General features: G+C 42.6%; 1 protein-coding gene across 1 annotated transcript; it reads left to right on the top strand.

The window, feature by feature from the left end:
- The first annotated feature begins 2,511 nt into the window (after positions 1-2,511).
- On the top strand, positions 2,512-16,884 carry TRIM40 (tripartite motif containing 40). The gene is made up of 6 exons (XM_053603161.1): positions 2,512-2,641; positions 3,268-3,794; positions 13,397-13,492; positions 14,953-15,171; positions 15,452-15,474; positions 15,670-16,884. Exons 2-6 carry the CDS (start codon positions 3,450-3,452, stop codon positions 15,923-15,925), a joined length of 939 nt encoding a protein of 312 aa, XP_053459136.1. The 5' UTR covers positions 2,512-2,641; positions 3,268-3,449; the 3' UTR covers positions 15,926-16,884.
- The last annotated feature ends 264 nt before the right edge of the window (positions 16,885-17,148 follow it).

Here is a 17,148-nt window from a genome sequence, read left to right as displayed (position 1 = left end):
CTGGGATGACCGGTGTCTGCCACAATGCCTGGCTATTTTTTTGTTGCAGTTGTCATTGTTGTTTAGCTGGCTCAGCCTGGGCTCGAACCTGCCACCCTCAGTGTATGTGACTGGTGCTGTAACCACTGTGCTATGGGCGCTAAGCCCAGCTTCTCTTCTTGTGCAATGAACAGACTGCCCAGCTGTAAGTGGAGGCCTTGGGATGAAGAATGAAGGCTGAGTTGCCAGGAAAGTTTCACACAGGAAACTGGGACTTGATCTGGGCTTCAACTGATGTGAAGGATTTAGAGTAGCTTCAAGATGGGTGGCCAGTTAGCTCAGTTGGTTAGAGTGTGGTGCTGATAGAGTAGCTTCAAGGAAGAGGTAGGAGGCCTTTTCTGCTGGGAAGAGGCAGAACAGAGGCAGGAAAGTAGCATAAAGGAGAGGGAGAAAATGAAAATCACCTGTCTCTTGATATATATATATTTATACACACATACATATATATAATTGTTTTACCACATGAAAAGATACTTCTCTCTGTTTGTTTTGTTTTTTTGTTTTGTTTTGTTTTTGAGACAAAGTCTCACTTTGTCACCTGTGGTAAAGTGCTGTGGCATCTTAGCTCACAGCAACCTCAAACTCTTGGGTTCAAGTGATCCTCTTGCCTCAGCCTCCCAAGTAGCTGGGACTAAAGGCACCTGCCACAAGGCCCAGCTATTTTTTAGAGACCAGCTCTGGCTCAGGCTGGTCTCAAACCTGTGAGCTCAGGCAATTCTCCTACCTTGCCCTCCCAAGTGCTGGGATTACAGGTGTGAGCAACAGCACCTGGCCCCGTTTAGGATTTTGAAGATTCCATTATGTAGGGCAGCACCTGTGGCTCAAGGAGTAGGGCACCAGCCCCATATACCAGAGGTGGTGGGTTCAAACCTGGCCCTGGCCAAAAACTGAAAAGAAAAAAAAGAAAAAAAAAACTAAAAAAAAGAATGCTTTAAAAAAAAAAGAAGATTCCATTATGTAGGCACAACTGATTAAATCACTGGCCACTGGTGATTAACTCAGTTCCCAGGCCTCTCTTCCCTCCTTGGAAGTCAGAGGTGGGGTTGAAAGTTTCAACCCTCTAATCACAAGGTAGATTCTTCCTGCAACCAGCTTCCATCCTCCAAGGTCACCTCATTAGCATAAACTCAGGTATGTTTGAAAGGGGCTTAGTATAAATAATAAGAGATACATTTGCCTGAACATAACCCCATTATAAATTGAGGGGCATACGGACTTAGGATGGATGGATTTTTAATTTTTGACTTTGTGATGGGTTTACTGGGATGTAACCTCATCATAAGTGAAGGAACATCTGTTCAACAGTTTCAGAAACTGAGGACCAAATATATGGTGTATATTTTTAAATTATATCACAATATTACACAACCCTACAGCAAACAGTGGTGAAATGGGATTGAGGTAAGAGGCCATGGAGAGAAGTTTTCAACAAGAATCTTGACTCTTTGGCTCGGCGCTCATAGCTCAGTGGTTAGGGCGCTGGCCACATGCACTGGGGATGGCAGGTTGGAACCCAGCCCAGGCCTGCCAAACAACAATGACACCTACACCAAAAAGTAGTCAGGTTTTGCTGTGGGCGCCTGTAGTCTCAGCTACTCGGGAGGCTGAGGCAAGAGAATCACTTAAGCCCAAGAGTTGGAGGTTGCTGTGAGCTGTGACACGACGGCACTCTACCAAGGGTGACCAAGTGAGACTCTGTCTCCAAAAAAAAAAAAAGAATCTTGGGTCTTTAAAACCTTAAGTGGCAGCCCTAAATCTGACTTCCATGGAAGGGAGAGAGGCCTGGGAACTGAGTTAATCATCAATGGCCAGTGATTTAATCAATTGTGCCTATATAATGGAATCTTTTTTTTTTTTTTTTGAGACAGAGCCTCAAGTTGTCTCGCCCTGGGTAGAGTGCTGTGGCATCACAGCTGTCAGCAACCTCCAACTCCTGGGCTCAAGTGATTCTCTCGCCTCCATCTCCCAAGTAGCTGCGACTACAGGCGCCCACCATAACGCCTGGCTATCCCTTGGTTGCAGCCGTCATTGTTTGGCGGGCCTGGGCTGGATTCAAACCGACCAGCTCAGGTGTATGTGGCTGACGCCTTAGCCGCTTGAGCCATAGGCGCTGAGCCTATAATGGAATCTTTAAAATCCATCCTGTGAGCTCACCCAAAGTCAATGCCAAGACCAGCCTAACTGGAGGGAAATTGGAGGACAGTGAGGTGGGCAGCTGACATTCCAGCATCATGAATAGGTGTTACAATTCTGTGATGCTTGGATCCCAATGTTCCCTAAGCTGGGGTTCTAGGGTCCCCATTCCACAAGTCTAGTCTTAGTTCCCATCATGTTTACGTCAAAGGTCCAAGACTTGTCTCCTCCCCATGAGCAAACAAGCCACACCCTGCACCAACCAAAGTCCATCTCTCCTTCCCACTACCCTAGATCATGGGAAGTTTTATTTTCCTGGTAATTCAATGTTTCCAGGAACAGGCAAGTCTCTCTACCTCCTCCTCCCCAGGTTTACTGACATACGAACGTACACATGTATAATTGGCACGACTTAAGAACCACTCGCCTGCTGGCCATCTTCCCAGGTCTGCAGCCTGAGGAAGTTGAGGTAAGGTACTAAGAGAGGTTTTTGGGAGGAGGACCAGGCAAGAGATGTAACATGAAGCAATGAGAGTGAATGCACAGTATTTGAGGGAAGTGACAGGGGGTGATTTCTTCTTTGGGTTATCTTTGGAGGTGGTTTGACAGGAAGAAACAAAGTGGCCTCAAACATTATATGAGTCTCCGGTCTGTTCTATGTCCTGTTCTCTTTCTCTTCCTTTTGTTATGGAATCCATATGACCCTGGAAGGGATGGATTTGGGAAAATGATTAGCTGCTAGAGATGCTGCAAATGATAGGTAGTAATAATGGACAGCCACATAGTGTGACAGTGTGGGAGAGAACAGCCACAGACTCCTGCCAAACTCTCTCAACTGACAGCAAAACAGAGGAGAGTCAAATTGTTAAGTTTATGACAGTCTGGCTGGCTTTTGGACATGACCGTGGCACTCTTGCCTTGTAATTTGAGGCCATAAAAATATTCACAGAAAGCTCTTACGAGGGAAACAGAAATGATTATTGGATCACCTGCTTCCCCCAGGTGTATGAAAAATAAAGACTTCAAACTTAGCAAATACGGAGAAACCAGAGGGTGCATGTCAAAACTGACAAGGTATTTCTGAAATTTGTGCAGAATCATGGTTTGTGTGGTCCATGCAGCTGCTCCCTTGATGGAACTTGAACAGTTGCCTGAAGTTGGAGGCTAAATCCTGTCCGCCAGGCTGCTCCAGGGCTGCCTTCTGCCTATGACAAGACATCTGAAGACCCAGCAGAGGAGTCCTGTAGACAGGAGGCTGGTGGGGTGAGGAGGAGGCCATGCTCCCTTTATGCAAGGAGACCCAGGAGGGAGGAATCTGCCCTATTTGCCAAGAGTGCCTGAAGGAGGCGGTGAGCACCGACTGTGGACACCTCTTCTGTAGAGTGTGCCTGACCCAGCACGTGGAGAAGGCCTCGGCCTCCGGAGCCCTCCCCTGCCCCGTCTGCCGGAAGCCCTATTCTGAAGGGGTGCTGGGGACAGGCTATATCTGCCTCAGCCACCAGAAGAGGGTGCGCATGTTTTGTGAGGAGAGGGGACTGCTTCTGTGTATGGAATGCCTAGTGTCCCCTGAACACAAGTCTCATCAGGAGCTGGCCATTGAAAATGCCACCAGCCACTACAAGGTATGACTGGATGACTGCGGCCAGCCCCTGTCCCTGTGTCCTTGAGCCGATCCTTCCTACATGTTCATTATGCCTGACCCCTCAGAGAGGGTCCACAACTGACCCCTTTCTTTGTTTCTTCTGCTTTATCCTCTTTTGGACCCTTGTCTCTCTTTTTCTGTGTGTATTTTGCTACTGACGTTAGAGTTTCAGTGCATCACTGTGAGTCTGTCTAAAAGAGGATACTATCACTGTGGTGTCCGAGATCCAGGGAGCAGAGGCCACTCTCAGTCTGCTCATCTGTAGAATCAAGTAGATGGACTGGATGACGCAGATAATGTAAAACTCTTTTAGGACTAAGACTATTTGGCTCCCAAGTTGATAATACTAGAAACTTGGCTAGAAATGTAATCAGATTTTACACACACTAGTAATTCCTGTGAATCTATTGAAACCTGGAAATTAGTGCGTGATTCTCTTTTTCCTGCATTTGTCTTTTCTTTCCTTTTCCTTTTTTTCTATAATGCTTTTTATCTTATTTTATGAGGTGTTTATCATAAAAGTTGCATATTTTTAGTGATAAATTCAGTAACACTGAAAGGTATAAAGTCAAAACTAAACATCTTTCTTCCTCTCTCCTTCCACTCTCAGCCTCCAGAGGTAGCCCTTGTTAGATTTTTGTGTATCCTTCCAGAAAATTGTGTGTGTGTCTAAATGTACTCTTTAAAAAGAAAACTACACAAAGAATTACCTCTATATTTTTTTCTGTAACTTATTTTTATCATCTAAAAATGTCTTGGACATGTCCTCACTTTCTATCAGTATGTATAGATCTCTTGAATTCTTTTCCACGACTGCCTGATACTGAAGTGTATGAATGTACCATGAATTGGCAAACATTGCATTATTCCAGGTTATTGTTTTTTTGGTAAGATTACACACAGTGTTGCAATAAATATCCTTCAACATATATTTTGGAGGACTTAGATTTTTCTGAGATATATTTTTGTGAAAGCATAAGGGAGGAATTTAACTTTACTGTTTCCAAGTTACAGTCAATTTGTCCTATCAGCATTTATTGGATAATTCATATAGTTTCCCTACTGATTTGGATGCCAACTTCATAATATGCCATCTATTCATTTTTGCTTGAATATTTTCTTGACTCTCTATTTTGTTATATTCTATTTCTACCAAGGAGTCAATCATTTTAGACATTGTACTTTTGCAATATGTTTTTTTATTAAATCATAGCTGTGTACATTAATGCAATCATGGGGTATCAGGTGCTGGTTTTATATACAATTTGAAATATTTTCATCACACTGGTTAACATAGCCTTTCTGGCTTTTTCTTAGTTATTGTGTTAAAACATTTATAATCTACGCTTAGTAAGTTTCACATGTACCCTTTGCAATATGTTTTTTTTTTTTTTTTGTAGAGACAGAGTCTCACTGTACCGCCCTCTGGTAGAGTGCCGTGGCGTCACATGGCTCACAGCAACCTCTAACTCTTGGGCTTACGCGATTCTCTTGCCTCAGCCTCCCGAGTAGCTGGGACTACAGGCGCCTGCCACAACGCCCGCCTATTTTTTTGTTGCAGTTTGGCCAGGGCTGGGTTTGAACCCGCCGCCCTCGGCATATGGGCCTGCGCCCTACTCACTGAGCCACAGGCGCCGCCCCCCTTTGCAATATGTTTTAATGTCAGTTATTGTGATAGAATCCTCACAATACTTTTACTTTTCAGATTTTTTTACGAATATTTATGTATTTTTATTTCAATTAGCTTTAGAATTATTTTTACCACCTTTCCCCCAACCCCAATCTAGTTAACAGTTGATCAGTTGGAATATTGGCAATATTTTTGCTTGATGTCTTTTTAGCCAATAATAAAAGCTGAATTTCCAGAGAGAATATGCTATGATACAGGAAGAGAAAGAGGGAGTCCAGATTGGAGGTAACTATGAAAAGATGGAGAAATAAAAAGCCAAAGAGACAAAGTTCGCTTTGATTCTAACATCATTCCCTCAAGGTGCAGTGTCAGCAGGAGAGTTGGGACAGGCATGAGATAGAGAAACCTATTCACTCACTAAGTGATTTTTTTTTTTTTTTTTGAGATGGAGTCTCAAGTTGTCACCCTGTGTAGAGTGCCATGGTGTCATAGGTCATAGCAACCTCCAAATCTTGGCCTCTTGCCTCAGTTTTTTTATTTCTAGTAAAGACAGGGGTCTCGATTTTGCTCAGGCTGGTCTTGAACTTGAGAGCTTGAGCAATCCATCCACCTTGGCCTCCCAGAGTGGTAGGATTATAGCATAAACCACCGTGCCCAGCCACTAAGTGACTTTTTCAAGTCTGTAGTTTGTGCTGGATGGTAGGTATGCTAAGTACTGTGGGAAGTAATCCTTGTCAAGTCTGTCCTTAAGTAATGACAAGAAACCTAAAACAAGTAAAATAACAATATTTTTTAATTAAAGCAAAACTTAATAATTCTTGCTGTGTGTTAGGAATTGTAGTACAAGCTAGGAATCCATGAGATGCTGCCATCCCTACTGCCGGGAACTTGTGTTTTAGTAAGAGAGATAGACAAGAAATAAAATGAATTATAAGTGTTTAACGAGCTAGGGGAAAGAAGAAACAAGGCTCTGAGATGGAGAGCAATGGGTGACCCATGTGAGTGTGGGCAGCGAGTGCCTGATGGAGGAGTGACAGTGAAACTGAGACCTGGAAGAAGAGGAGTGCACCAGTGTGAAGACTGGGAGGCAGGGAGCACGTGCAGAGGCCCTGGCCTGGAGAAGTCTTGTTGCACTTGAAGAATTTATCATTAGAGTTTGAATCAACAGGATTTACTGATAAACTAGAAGTGAGGTGAGGGAACGAGGAGGATCAGAGATGACTTCATGAGTTTCTGGTTTGAGAAACTGAGTGGATGATGTGAAAGATAAGGGCTTAGGAGAACAGGTTTGAATGAAACACCAGAGTTTCATTTAGAACAAGTTAAGTCCAAGTTGAGACACATCAAAGTAGGATCTTAGATATGCAGGTGGATATAAAATCTAGATTTCTAGTATTTCCAGAACGTAGAACAGGGATCTATCTTATCAGAATAAAGATATTACTTAAGTCCAAGAGAATTGATGCTCTATCCTCAGGAAAGGAGTTCTGGGGCAAGATCCTGGGAAAGGCCGTGATTTAGATGTAGGTAGAGGAGGACCAAGAAAAGGAGACTTAGGATAAGCCACAAAAAAGGCAGGTGTAAAATAAGGGGAGTGGTGTATTTTAAGCAGTGGTAATAGATTGTGTTGAATGATGCTGTGCACAGTAAGATGATGGCTGAGAAGTGAACCTTGACTGGGGATACACTGTGTCACTATAACAGCAGGAACAAAAGGAGGTGTCTGCAAGTGGAAGGAATTTTGCAGTTTTGGAGATAGTTTGGGTGTTCTGGGGTTTATTTCCTCAATAATATACATGTGAGGAAGGAACATTACCAGTGTGGGTAGAAGTCTGGATGTGAAAGGTTTGAAAAGAGAGATGACTGTGTGATAGAGTTTGGAAAAGCGAACCTTTGAGAGACACTGGCTAGTGTTGGCAAGCAGTTTGAGCACCAGTTTGAAGCTTGAAACTAAGGGATTTAACATGTTTCAGGAGGATACTTGAGGACAGTCAACCAAAAAGTAACGGCATATTTTACCCAAAGATAGGGAATTGTGTGAAAAATAATACAGAGAGGGAGAAGCAAGAGAGTTGAGGGTGTTTCTGAAGAAGCGATTATAATGGGGGATCCAGCGTGTGCTTGATGTTGGCAGCATAGTTTTGTAATTAAGGGGTTTTTAAATGAGTTTTTACTATGTGTTTACTTCTCTGATGTAAAATTTGTAAATTAAATATTATAAATTATATTCTTTTTAAAGGAATTATGTAATCCCTGGCTGTATTCTAGAAAGACAGAAGAATTTATAAATCTAGAAAGTCATATTTGTGTATCTGTTTCCTCACTGACCAGTGTTGATGTCAATCATTTTAATGTGTTTTGCTGATTTAATTAAGAGTGTAACAGTGACTTACATTGTTTTACTTTGCTTGATTATAATGCTGGTGATAAAGTCTTTATCTGTGAAGACTCACTGGCTACATTTTCTCCTAGCATCAGGGAATAAATTCTACACGATTGCATCAAAGTACTTTATCTTTTGGATAATAAGCCACATTAGTTATGTTTCACCTATGTTTTTCATTCTGTTATTTCTCTTCTTTATAATTGTAATTTTGGGGCAAATATTTTAGAAATTTGCATTTATGTGAGTTCCATTAATTTTAACAACATAAGCTCCACATCTTTTTTTCTTTTTCTTTTTCTTTTTTCTTTTTATTTATTTATCTATTTATTTATTTTGAGACAGAGTCTCATTATGTCACCCTCAGTAGAGTGCTGTAGCATCACAGCTCACAGCAACCTCAAACTCTTGGGCTTAAGCGATTCTCTTGCCTCAGTCTCCCAAGTACCTGGGATTACAGGCGCCCACCATGACGCCTGACTATTTTTCATTGTTGTTGTAATTGTCCTTATTGTTTAGCAGGCCCAGGCCAGGTTCGAAACCAGTCCTGGTGTATGTAGCTGGTGCCCTAACCACTGAGCTACAAGCGCCAGCTCCATGTCTTGAATACTCAGAAATTTATGTCATATGATTATACTGTTCTGTTTTATTTTTAATTCAATATAGTGTGTTGTATGAAGAATGAATCCATGTTAATTTTTCCTTATTCTGGTATCCAGTTGTCCCCAAATCCTTTTTGTTACAGTGAATTCTTTCCAAATTTATGTGGCGGTGTTTGTATTTTTGTTTCTGGCTTGACATAAAAAATTCTTATGATAAACGATTTTTTTTTTTTTTACTCCAGTTCATTAATTTTTTTTTTTTCTGTTTTAAGGTTATTATTAATGTAAGGGGGTTTTGTTGTTTGTGGGGTTTTTCTTTGTTTTTATTTTTAGAGAGAGATAGGATCTTGCTCTATCACCGCAGGTAAAGTGGAATGGGCTGGTCATAGCTCAGTGTAACCTTAAATTCCTGGGCTCAAGTGGTCCTCTCAACTTTGACTCCCAAAGTGCTGAGATTGCAGGCAGGAGCTGCTGCGCCCAGCCATTATTATATAGTTTTGATACTTGTTACTTTATGGCTCATCTTTAAATCTAGCAGCATCTTTGCAATTTAATTTTTTTTCTCTTCCACAATGATTAACAGGTTTTTATTAATACCTGATATTTTTGTTGACTGTTCTTTCAGATGAGTGCTCTCAGACAAGGTTGCTAAGCCTTATAGAGCATTCCCTAAGATTTTAATGGTCATGGCATTAAATTTGTTGGTTACTTTAAGAATCGTGACTTTTGGGGGGTTCTTTCATTTTCTCAACCAGTAGCTGGATATATCACAAAGAGTTTTCCTTTACATATCTGAATCATGTTAACTTGTCTTTATTTAAACCTCAGGTGCCCTAACTCTATTTAAGAGTACCTGTATATTTTATAACATTGTTTTTTACCAGTTTGGACTTGTAGATTCAAATAAGACTCTTTGTTGAGGTCATATATTTATGCATATATCCTTTAAGTTAATATTATGACATTTTCTAGATCACATTCATGAGGGAAATATCATTTTTATCCACATTGGGAAGCTATTTGTTCTGTAAGGAGCGTACATTTTGAAAGTTGGTAATATTGTTTAATGTGTCAGAGATAGATACTTTTCATCTAACAACTTTTATTTGTTAGTAAGTTGAGAACAAATGTATGTTGATGTTGCCAGTTTCTCATGTTTCACTGTTATTTAATGACTTTTTTTTTTTTTTGAGACAGAGTCTCAAGCTGTTGCCTTGAGTAGAGTGCTGTGGCATCATAGCTCACAGCAACCTCCAACTCTTGGACTCAAGCAATCCCTTGCCTCAGTTTTCCTATTTTTTAGAGAAAGGGTCTTACTTTTACTCAGGCTGGTCTTTAACTCATGAGCTCAAGCAATCTACCTGTCTTGGCCCCCCAGAGTATTTAATGACTTTTTATGAAAACAAATTTTTTAATGTGATTTCAAGTGTGAAATCACAATTTATCTGCTATCTGACAGAGTGACAAACTTTTAAAAATATTCTTTAAAGCAAGACAGGCCTTGGACTACTTTCTATATTTCAATTTATCTTTTTTTTTCCTCTAAGGAATGTCTTTTTTTTTCTCTAAGCAAAAAGTTAAAGAATTTTGCTAGGATTTTGGTTTTGTTTTTTGTTTGTTTGTTTTTTTTGGGGGGGTTGTTTTGTTTTGTTTTTTTGAAACAGAGTCTCAACTTTGTTGCCATCAGTACAGAGCCATGGCATCATAGCTCATAGCGACCTCAAGAGATCCACCCACCTCGGCCTCCCAGAGTATTAGGATTACAGGTATGAGCCACCATGCCCGGCCCCAAGAATTTTGCTTTTTAATTCCAATGAATGCCTTATTCTCATGATATAAACCCATCAAATATCATTTTAATGAAAAAAGTTGATGAATTAAGTATTTTTTTAAAACAAAAGACTTCACCTTATTCATTTTGAATACTAAAAATGATACGTTTGTGTTATCTACGATGGTTCCATGTGTTTATCTTTATTGCCGTTATGCTCTCTCTCTTTGTTTTCGTTTCTTTGCACAGCATCTGTAGTTGAATGTATTAAACTTTAAACTTCCAGATGATAGGACTGTGGCTTTTTGAACTGGACCTTGACAAGCCTGATTTTGACAGGCAGAAAAAATATTCCTGGCAGGGGGAAGTAAGAGATAAGCCATAAGGAGGGTGGCTGCACAGGTGTGTTCAGGAAACGGAGACAACCCTGTGAGCTGGTGAAGAGAGTCTGGAGCAGCAGAGAGAACACTGGAAATATAAATTAGGCAAGACCCACAGCGATGCTTCTGTTGGCCAGTTATTACCTCCCACTCTGTCTATGAGTTTTTTATCCTCTCTCTGATGGGAAATGCCTGCAGGTAAAACCCAGTGACATGGCACATTTTTAATACCTTTCTGGTGACATCATTGTCTCCTCTGCTTACAGAAGCTGTTTCCTGAATGCCCTCGCTGGCCTCTCACACACAGTCCTGGGATCTTGATTTCAACAACAGTATCTCAGACCATCTTCTCCATCCCTTGACTTCTACATGTACATCTCCAAAATATAAAAACAAAAATTTTTTTGACATGAGGTGGGAAGGATTTAGTTAATGAAACATACTCTTCAGTTAATAGTTTGTCCTTATCTTTAGTTCACAAGTCCTTTTCTTGTGTTATTTCTTTTCCATTTTATCACAATTCCTCTCCCATCCTCCCTCCATGGACAACCATTAAAGTCATTTGTTCTTTTTTTTATATGTAGAAGATTTGGCAAAACACATATTGCTGTATTTTGTGTTTGCATATTTAATTCACAAAATAGCATGATATTGTAGGCATCATCTTATTTCTTGCTTTTTCATTACACACCAAATCTTTGAGATCAATCCATGTTTTGTGTCAAACAGTCTTTGGCTTCTGACAGCTTCACAGTATCCCAGAGAGGGATCTGCCACATTTTACTTAACTATTTCCCCAGGAATGGACTTTACATGACCCTAATTCTGCTGCCACAAAAAAATGCAGTAGTGTGCATGTCCTCTCACGGCCTAAGTGAAGAATTCTCTAGTATTTATTGACCCAGAAATGGGACAACTGGATCACAGAAGGAGCACACGTAGGTGCCTGGGACCCTCGGTGGAAGGACTGAGCCAGCACACATCTCCAAGCCTGGGGTCCTCATGCACCTCCCCTACTCTGGGCATATCCAGTTGTCCAATTTTTATTAATCTGAAAGATGTCAAATAATATTTTACTGCTGTGTTAATTGCCATTTCTCTAATCTGACGGTTCTCAACCTGTGGGTCACGACCCCTGTGGACTGTATTAAAAGTTGGCAGCATTAGGAAGGTTGAGAACCACTGTTCTAATCACTGATGAGCTTGGGCATCTATTCATCTGTATCATATAGCCTTTTGCAGTCTCTCTTCTGTGAATTAACTGTTCAGACTCGGTAGATTTTTCTGTTGGGCTTCTATCTTCTTGTTGACATAATAGGTTTACCTTTCTCTATTCTGCATATAACTTTCTTGTCGATTAAAGACATTGAAGATATCATCTCTTAACATCTCATTTCTCTGTTAATTTTCTCCATAGTGCTGTCATTAAACACAAATACTCAATGTAATCAAATTTTAAAATTCCCTCATGGTTTGTGTTTTGAGGGGATTGTTGAAAACAACTTTCTCTACACTCAGGTCTCAAATCTATACACTAACATTTTTTTTTATTTGTTTTATAATTTTACCTTTCACACGTAGGTCTTTAATCCATCTGGAGTCCACCTTCTCATATAGTTCTAGGTAGGGAACCAGTTCTACTGCTCTATGATTGGAAGGCTGTTTTCTCAAGTCCATCTTGTACAGATTCTGTCCTTTCACACTGATTTGTATGCTGCTTTTTCTTTTTAAATTCCTTTCGAAAATGAGTCTGAGCTCTCTCTTTCATTTTCTGTTTCTTCTTGCACCAGTACTATTGTTGTTACTATGACTTTGAATGCTTTTTTATCTGGTAGGGCAAGTACATTTTGCAGCTCATTTCACAATGGATTTCAAGAAGAATGTTTCCAGGGTCTTTTGTTGACATCCTCCCCTTTCTTCCACCTCGATTCATTACAGGCCTATGCTGATATCAGGACTAGCTTTGTTTATGTTTGCTTCTCTTATAGTTTATCAAAAACCTGAAAGTGAACCTTTTTTAAGAAATTCAAATCATCCACTCTATCCATAGTTCGGGGACACACTGACCTTTCCAGATACTGATTTAAGATTGAGAGAGAGAGAGAGGCCAGGCTTGGTGGTTCGCACCTGTAAACCTAGCACTCAGGGAGGCTGAGGTGTGAGCATCTCTTGAGCTCAGGGTTTGAAACCAGCATAAGCAAGAGCAAGACCCCATCTCTACTAAAAGTAGAAAAATAGCCAGATGGGGTGGCAGGTGCCTGAGGTCCCAGCTACTCGGGAGGCTGAGGCAGGAGGATGGCTTGAACCCAGGAGTTTGAGGTTGCTGTGAGCTAAGCACATGCCTGCCTGGGGCTGTGGGTTTGCACCTAATCAAGGGTTCTTGCTGGCCTTGCTGGAGAGCACCAGGGAGGAGTGGTACCAGAGATTTGCCACCTCCTCTTTAATGCATTTCTCTCCAGACTGGCTTCACTTGTTAATGTGAAGTAGTAAGAAGTGCCAGAAGATTGTCATGTAACTTTTATATGTTGGGAGAAAAGCACCCTGAAGTCAAGAAGAAATGGTTCTGATACTGTTGTTTTGGTGTAGTTTTAAGACTTAAAAAAAAAATTATTCATTACCTTTTTCTCATAATTATCCTTTAAGTAAAATCTCAAGTTCCTTACACCAAGCATGACACCTGAAAGGCACTTATTTTTAGGCAGAATGTTATATTTGCCTCATCCTGGCTTTCAGAACCCCACTGTATTCCGTCGTCTCCTCCCCGTGGGTGCCACCCTCACCCCCAGTCTGACAAGCAGGTGTGTCTGTGTCTTTAGGAACGACTCAACCGCCGGAGCAGGAAGCTGAGAAAGGACATTGGAGAACTTCATCGGCTCAAGGCTCAGGAGGAGGAGAAGCTGCAGGCTCTGCAGGTGGGTTTCTCGGCTTCCTGGGGAGGACCACCTTGAGTCCTCAGGGGCCCTTTCCTGTTCTGCACGTCTGTCCCCGGAGCAACCCTCTGTGTGGGGGGCTTGTAAAGGCTGAAAATCGGGGTGTTGGCCTTGGCGTCAGGCTTTGCCAGCCGAGTGACATCTGGCAAGATAAGCCCCTGATCTCCATGTGACTTACATGCTAAATGAAAACCAATCCTGGTAGAGCCTGCTATACCTGGCTCACAGTAAGGATCAAAGGAGGCAAGCGTCTCACAAACTGAAAATTACACCAGCCACAGCTCTCCTTTCTGTCTCGAGAATATACCTTTCTTTTCCTTTTGCTCACTTGAGCATGACCTCTCTCTCCTTACCTTATCACCTAAAAAGGGCTAAATGCAGGCAGTGAGAAGGTGTGGCCAACTGACGTGTGTGTCCGTGTGTGTGTGAGTGTGTGTGGCTCTGTATGTGTCCTTGTGTGTCTCTCTACATGTACATGTGTTATATATGTGCCGTGTGTCTGTATGTATATGTCTGCATGGGTCTAGGAGTGTGTGTGCTTCTGGGTGTTACACGTGTATGTATGTATACATGCATGTATGTGTGTCCCTTTAAGCATGTAAATGTGTGTGTTGTGTGTAAATGCATGTATGTGTATGTATGTGCATGTGTCTGTGTGTTTGCATGTGTATATATGTGCATGTATGTGTGAAAATGTGTATATCTGTGTGTGCTTAGGAGTGTGTATGTATGTGTGTGTGTTATGTGTATCTGTGAGTGTATGTGCACATGTGTGGTTCTCTGTGTGTACATGTGTAGGTGTCTGTGTATATATGGATAAATCTATGTATGTTGTATATTATGTGTATTGTGTACATGTGCGTATGTGTGTATATCTGTATCTGTGTGAGTTGGTGTGTGTACATGTGTATAAGTACATAAGCATGCATGCGTGTTTCTCTGTCTCTGCATGTGTGTAGGTGTGTAGTCTGGGTGTGTATGTATGTGGGTTATGTGTGTGCATGTGCGTTCATGCATGTGTTCCTTTGTGTGTATTTGTATGTATTAATATATGTCTGTCTCTGGGTACCTGCGTATATGTGTGTGTGTTGTGTGTCTGTGCACGCATGTGTGTACCTGTGTGTATTAATGCATGTCCGTGTTAGTGTGTGCCTGTGTTTGTCTCTGTGTATGTGGGTATGTGTGTCTCTGTGTGTGTGTGCATAGGTGTGTCTGTGTGTCTGTGTTTCCCTCCAGGGTAAGACATGGCATCTGTAGATGTTCACAGGAGTGTGAGGTGGGAAGGAGAGCTGTCCCTGCCTTTGTGAGGAAAGCAGCTGCCTCTGCAACACCTACACACGCAGAGGGAGGGGAACGGAGGAATCTGCACCCGCACTCAGATTTTCAGAGACTGGCAGGAGGGAGCCGTCTGACACTGAATCTTGCCCGTTCTGTTGTTTCAGGTAGACCATGAGAATCGCAGGCTGGAGGCTGAGCTGAAGAGCCAGCACCAACTCAGCGGACAGCTGGATGCCCTCCCTCAGCAGCAACTGGACCAGCTGGAGGAGATGTCAGCAGAGGTGGTCAGAATCCTTGACATCTCCAGGGCAGTAGCACAGCTCAGCAGCCTGGTCACTGATCTGGAGAGGACAGCCAAGGAGCTAGATGCCAACACACTGCAGGTGCAATCCTGAGGCGTTTCCCAAAGGCTGGGATTCTCCCCAAATACTAGGTGTAAGAGGGAGGGGCTCATGTGATATGTGGTGACATGTGCTGGTGGTGACTTATCTCAGACCACATAGTGCTTCTGCAGCAGAGTGGGTGCAAAAGAGGGGTGATATCACCTCATTTCTCAAGGTGGCACACCAGAGTTGCCTCCAAGAGTGAGTTGGGAAGGGCATTTGGAAATGATGGGAACTCGTGAACTGATTGTGATCCTTACTCTCTTTCTCTCTCTCCTAGAATGCCAGTGACTTACTGAAAAGGTATGAGCCGTCCTTTATTCCTTCCCACATGTGGACACATGTACAAACCCACGCAACATAGATGCACACAGGGCCTCATGAGGTCAAGGAGACCACTTCTCCATTAGCTTTTGTATCTTCATGCTACATGGCCAGTGGAAAATTCAATGGAATATCTGAATACAATGAATTTATGAAGGATTTCTTTGTTTCTAGGAGTGCTCCAGAGAAATTAGAGGTTATTTATCCCGAGCTGGAGAAAAGAGTCAATGAATCACTTCTTCAGCCATCCTCTGCAGCTCTGACCTGTTCATGCCTGGGCCACCTCATTTCAGACTCACCTCGGACTCCTCTCTGTCCTTCTTCCAACCTGTCCTGTCCCCGATTAGGTGTACCCAGTGCATCTTCAGGAACGCCATCTCCTGAATGCTTCCCCATTTCCTCATACCTACAGACGTCACCTAATGCCTGACCCTCTGACTCTTGGATAATAGCCCCTGCCTCCTTCCTGAATCAGGTGATGGGTGGGCCTGCCACTGTGGCAGTCAGAATCCATGATCTCCAGGACCATTTGCAAGGTCACCATTTTACCTGTGGACTGGTGGTAGTGCCCACATCTCACGATCTCATATTAAAATAGGAGTGCCCAGACATCTGACTGGCATGAGCCTACAGGTGGTGATGCCACCTCAGCACAGTGAGCCCAGCAGGTGCATTGAAAGGAACATTCCTCTTGAGCTCCTGTAGCATCTGTCATCTGTGCCACTCACCCAACACTCAACCATTACTGTTGTGACAGATGGACTCAAAGACATCCACCCCACGAGCCTTGCCTTTGGTATTTGTGCCCCATGTGGTCCCCTCTGCTTCAGTGTGAGTGAGATCTGTGACTTGCTTCTTATCAATGGAACATGGCAAAGGTGATGGGGTGTCCCTCTGGAGACTGCATTTCTCGAATTGGACTCCTCTTTGCTAGCAGAATCACTCTACAGACTCTTCTTTCTGTCTTGATGAAGTAAGTGGCCCCATGGCAAGGACCTGAAGGCAATGCCTAGGAGCTAAGAGCAACTTATAGTCTGCAGCCTCCAGCCAGCAAGAAGCAGAGGCTCTCAGGCTTGTGGCTGCAAGAATTTAAATCCTGGCTAGGCGCAATGGCTCATGCCTGTAATCCTAGCATTCTGGAAGGCTGAAGTGATGGATTGCCTGAGTTCACAGGTTCGAGACCACACTGAGCCAAATCAAGACCTTGTCTCTAAAAATAGCCAGATGCTGTGGTGGGCATCTGTAGTCCCAGCTACTCAGGAGGCTAAGGCAAGAGAATCAATTGAGCCCAAGAGTTTGAGGTTGTTGTGAGCTATGATACCATGGCACTCTACCAAGGGCGACGAAGTGAGACTCTGTCTCTTACAAAGAAAAAAAGTCGGGCAGTGCCTGTGGCTCTGGGAGGGCACCGGCCCCATATATTGAGGGTGATAGGTTCCAACCTGGCCCCAGCCAAACTGCTACAAAAAAATAGCCAAGCGTTCTGGTGGGCGCCTATAGTCCCAGCTACTTGGGAGGCTGAGGCAAGAGAATTGCTTAAGCCCAAGAGTTGGAGGTTGCTGTGAGCTGTGACGCCACAGCCTACTACTGAGGGCGATAAATTGAGACCCTGTCTTTAAAAAAAACTATATTCTGTCAACAACCCGAGTTGAA

The sequence above is a fragment of the Nycticebus coucang genome, chromosome 9 (genome assembly GCF_027406575.1).
Source record: "Nycticebus coucang isolate mNycCou1 chromosome 9, mNycCou1.pri, whole genome shotgun sequence".
In the NCBI taxonomy this organism is placed as follows: Eukaryota; Metazoa; Chordata; class Mammalia; order Primates; family Lorisidae; genus Nycticebus; species Nycticebus coucang.
Note: the sequence above shows the minus strand (reverse complement) of the source record. Positions and strands in the feature narration are given on the sequence as shown.

What these genes read in the sequence shown, in the direction of transcription:
- TRIM40 (XM_053603161.1), top strand. Translation starts at nt 3,450, where the DNA reads ATGCTCCCTTTATGCAAGGAGACCCAGGAGGGAGGAATCTGCCCTATT. An exon ending in AGAAGCTGCAGGCTCTGCAG is followed by an intron (nt 13,493 to 14,952) that starts GTGGGTTTCTCG and finishes CTGTTGTTTCAG; the next exon opens with GTAGACCATGAGAATCGCAG. An exon ending in TAGATGCCAACACACTGCAG is followed by an intron (nt 15,172 to 15,451) that starts GTGCAATCCTGA and finishes TCTCTCTCCTAG; the next exon opens with AATGCCAGTGACTTACTGAA.